Raw genomic sequence first — 3,134 nt, 5'->3', positions numbered from 1 at the left:
TACAAATTATTCTTGGGTAAAGTTTTGAGTGAAGTTTCACCATGTGTTTGACTGTAAATCTTGGAAGAAAAATTAAATCTTCCAAAGAACTATGATTTATACCTATAAATTCTAAAAACTATTAAAAGTATCTATAAATTTGTATTATTATTTGATATTGAATGTGTTATGTGAAAAGTCATGATAACGAACACAATTAATATCATTGATTTGTATAAAAAAATGTTATTGCTATTTTTAATTGAAAGTGACTCCGCAAAGTTTGTGCAACGATCTAGGAAAGACATTCAATCCAAAATTATAAATGATTATTATTTTTATAGAATATAAAAATTTCAGTAATACTAGTTTTTTTCTAGTATTTGAGTATTTGAACCATTTGCCAAAAATATTTACCAAATAATAACAAATGATATGACCAAATAAAATTTATGGAGTTTTTTCTCAAATATTTTTGAGAATATCTATTGTCAAACAGATCCTAATCATATACCTCTCTCCTCTACTTGATTAACTACATTTCTTGTTATGTTGTATTTTAATATTTATTATTTCATAACCATTTTGAAAGCCTAGTTAGATGGAGATAAATGATTCTTAGTTGTGTTTACCCCCTCCTAAAACTACTTTACCCCACACCCAAGACTTCCCAAGCACCCCCACCCCTCCCCTACCCCTACCCCTCCTCCTCTATTTTCTATTTTTAGTAAGTAAGCAAACACTGAATTTTATCGTCTAAATAAATGGGTTACGCCACCCATTTTCATTTCTGCTAAGTCTTTACTTTCCAAATATAGTATTTGTTCAACCCCCTGCCCCCCAAAACCTTAACCTCATCCCTTTTCTACCCCGTAAAAGCTGGTCCCTCTTTTTAATCTTCCTTGGAATTTGCTCTTTTGTTTGGTGTACTGGTATCATTGCCTTGTTGTCAGCATATTCAAGAACAGTTCCAAAATCAAGTCGGTTAATAGTATTTGATAAGTATTTCCCAACCCTTAGGGTTAAGTGTTTTTTCCCAATATATATCTTGGGGTGGGTGGTGTGACTTCTGATTTGAATCTGGTCTTGGTTTGGGGTTTTGTTTAAATCTTGTTTGCTGAGTTGTTGTTGATCGATTGGGGAATTCTTGGGGAAGTTCAAGAAAGTTTGCTTTTTTAGATGATGGGAAGTTCTTGAATGTTAAGGTCAGTGCTTAAAAAACTGTTCTTTGGGCATGTTTGTTTCTCTTTCTTATTTATCTTATTTGATTTTTAAGTAGTTGGGCATGAACTAAATATTCATGTGGGTAATTGCAGGTGTGTTAAGAGTTTAGATTGTTGATTGGGAAGTTGGTAGTGGAATATTGGTGGGAATAGGATGATTTTGATTTTCAGATATTGGATTCTTGGACTGCAAATAGTGGAAGAGTATAGGGAATCTGATACAAGCTTAAGTGATTTGAGTGTTCTCTAGCATTTGGTTGATTTATTGTAGTTTTTTTTTTTGCTATTTTGGTTTTAAATGGAGAGGGGAGTTGATTTTTGGGCCTCTCCTAAAGGTCAAGTGGAGGGCGTTGCCTCGTTTGATGCTAGTTCAAGGTCTTCAAATGTTGATTCATTCAACAATGTTATGGAGATTATGAATCTTGATGCTTATGCTGGATGGTGCACTAGCCCTAGTGCAGCAGAGCACATGATAGCCTCTTATGCCGCATTTTCGCCAATTAATCACATGTCTCAAAGTTATGCACCATTTGAAGGAATGAGTTATACAGAACAAAATACTGGAGCATTTCCTCCAATGGACGCCAATATGGTGGCAAGTAATCATGATGGAGGAGAGAAAATGATGTTTGGGCAAAATGATGACCAGTTACATTTTATGGTAGATTCAGTTGATGGGGAGGATGGTTTGGTAGCTAAAAAAAGTAGAAGATCAAGCCAACAGTCTGACGGTGCGGATATTGGCAACTCTATGATCCTCAGGTCACCTTCTCAACCACTTGCTGAGAGAATGCTTAGGGCATTGGCAATGTTTAAAGAGTCATCTGCTGCAGGAATTTTGGCTCAAGTTTGGATTCCAATGAAGAATGGTGATCAGTACGTCTTGAGCACATGTGAACAGCCATATCTTCTTGATCAGGTGCTTTCTGGCTATCGGGAGGTCTCCAGGAAGTTCACTTTTGATACAGAAATAAAACCAGGAGCAATCCCAGGTCTTCCTGGTCGGGTGTTTAGTTCAAGAATTCCAGAGTGGACGTCAAATGTTCTGTACTACAAGGAGGCTGAATACTTACGTGTACAATATGCTGTTGACCATGAAGTTCGTGGATCTATTGCTTTACCTGTCTTTGAGGATGATGCCTGTGAAACTCCATGTTGTGCAGTATTGGAACTCGTTACAATGAAGGAGAAACCTAATTTTGATTTGGAAATGGATAATGTTTGCCAGGCTCTCCAGGTTCACTCCTCTTTCTTGCATGCTCTTTTCTTTATTTTGAGTCATGAACCCTTTTATATTGTAGCCTTGTAGTAGTTTATGTAGATTCAATCCTTAATTTTAGTTGCAAATAGTGATTTACTGTTGTTTGGAAAAGAAAAATATGAGTGAAAGATAGTATGGTTCTTTTTGTTCTTTGAACTTGTATAACACAAGTTTGCTCAACTGCTATATAATAAAAAGGAATATCTGAGCAAAAAATTAGTAAGTTTGGTTTGCAGAAATACTTATGCTATTGAAATTTTATTTTGAATGTTAACTAACAGCAACATAATAACTTTGCGATAGTTTTACTGTTCTTGATGTTCATTTTTTTTTTAATCAAAGAAGAAGAAGGGTGGAGGGTAGTGGTCATAGTTTTACTAATCTAGCTCGTCTACCTTGGTACCTGGTTAAGAACACATAAGTAATATTCCAGTAATAAATTGCTCAAGAGATTTTGATACAGTATGTGAAATTCTTTCCTGTTGAATTTTAGTAGCAGACTAACAGTTACTCCTTAAGAATTAGGTTCTATTTGGACTTACAGAGTCATAACTTGCTTATCACTCATAAACAAAGTGATAATATACCAACCTTCCCTGCTTGTCACCAACTCTTTTGTATGTCACAACAAATATGGGTCATCACTTGTATTCACCCCCCCCCCCCAACGT

At 35.4% G+C, this 3,134-nt stretch overlaps 1 protein-coding gene across 2 annotated transcripts in view; it reads left to right on the top strand.

The window, feature by feature from the left end:
* The first annotated feature begins 659 nt into the window (after positions 1-659).
* LOC102602337 (protein NLP9-like) overlaps positions 660-3,134 on the top strand; it is an 8,185-nt gene continuing 5,710 nt past the window's right edge. Inside the window, exons 1-2 of one of the 2 annotated variants that reach the window (XM_006362239.2) lie at positions 660-1,184; positions 1,296-2,439. In XM_006362239.2, the coding sequence (XP_006362301.1) occupies positions 1,501-2,439 (939 nt within the window). In that variant the 5' untranslated portion in view covers positions 660-1,184; positions 1,296-1,500. The remainder of the gene's footprint in view (positions 1,185-1,295; positions 2,440-3,134) is intronic. The other variant, XM_006362238.2, reaches the window with a different exon arrangement.

Source organism: Solanum tuberosum, unplaced genomic scaffold (genome assembly GCF_000226075.1).
Source record: "Solanum tuberosum cultivar DM 1-3 516 R44 unplaced genomic scaffold, SolTub_3.0 scf00388, whole genome shotgun sequence".
Classification (NCBI taxonomy): Eukaryota; Viridiplantae; Streptophyta; class Magnoliopsida; order Solanales; family Solanaceae; genus Solanum; species Solanum tuberosum.
Note: the sequence above shows the minus strand (reverse complement) of the source record. Positions and strands in the feature narration are given on the sequence as shown.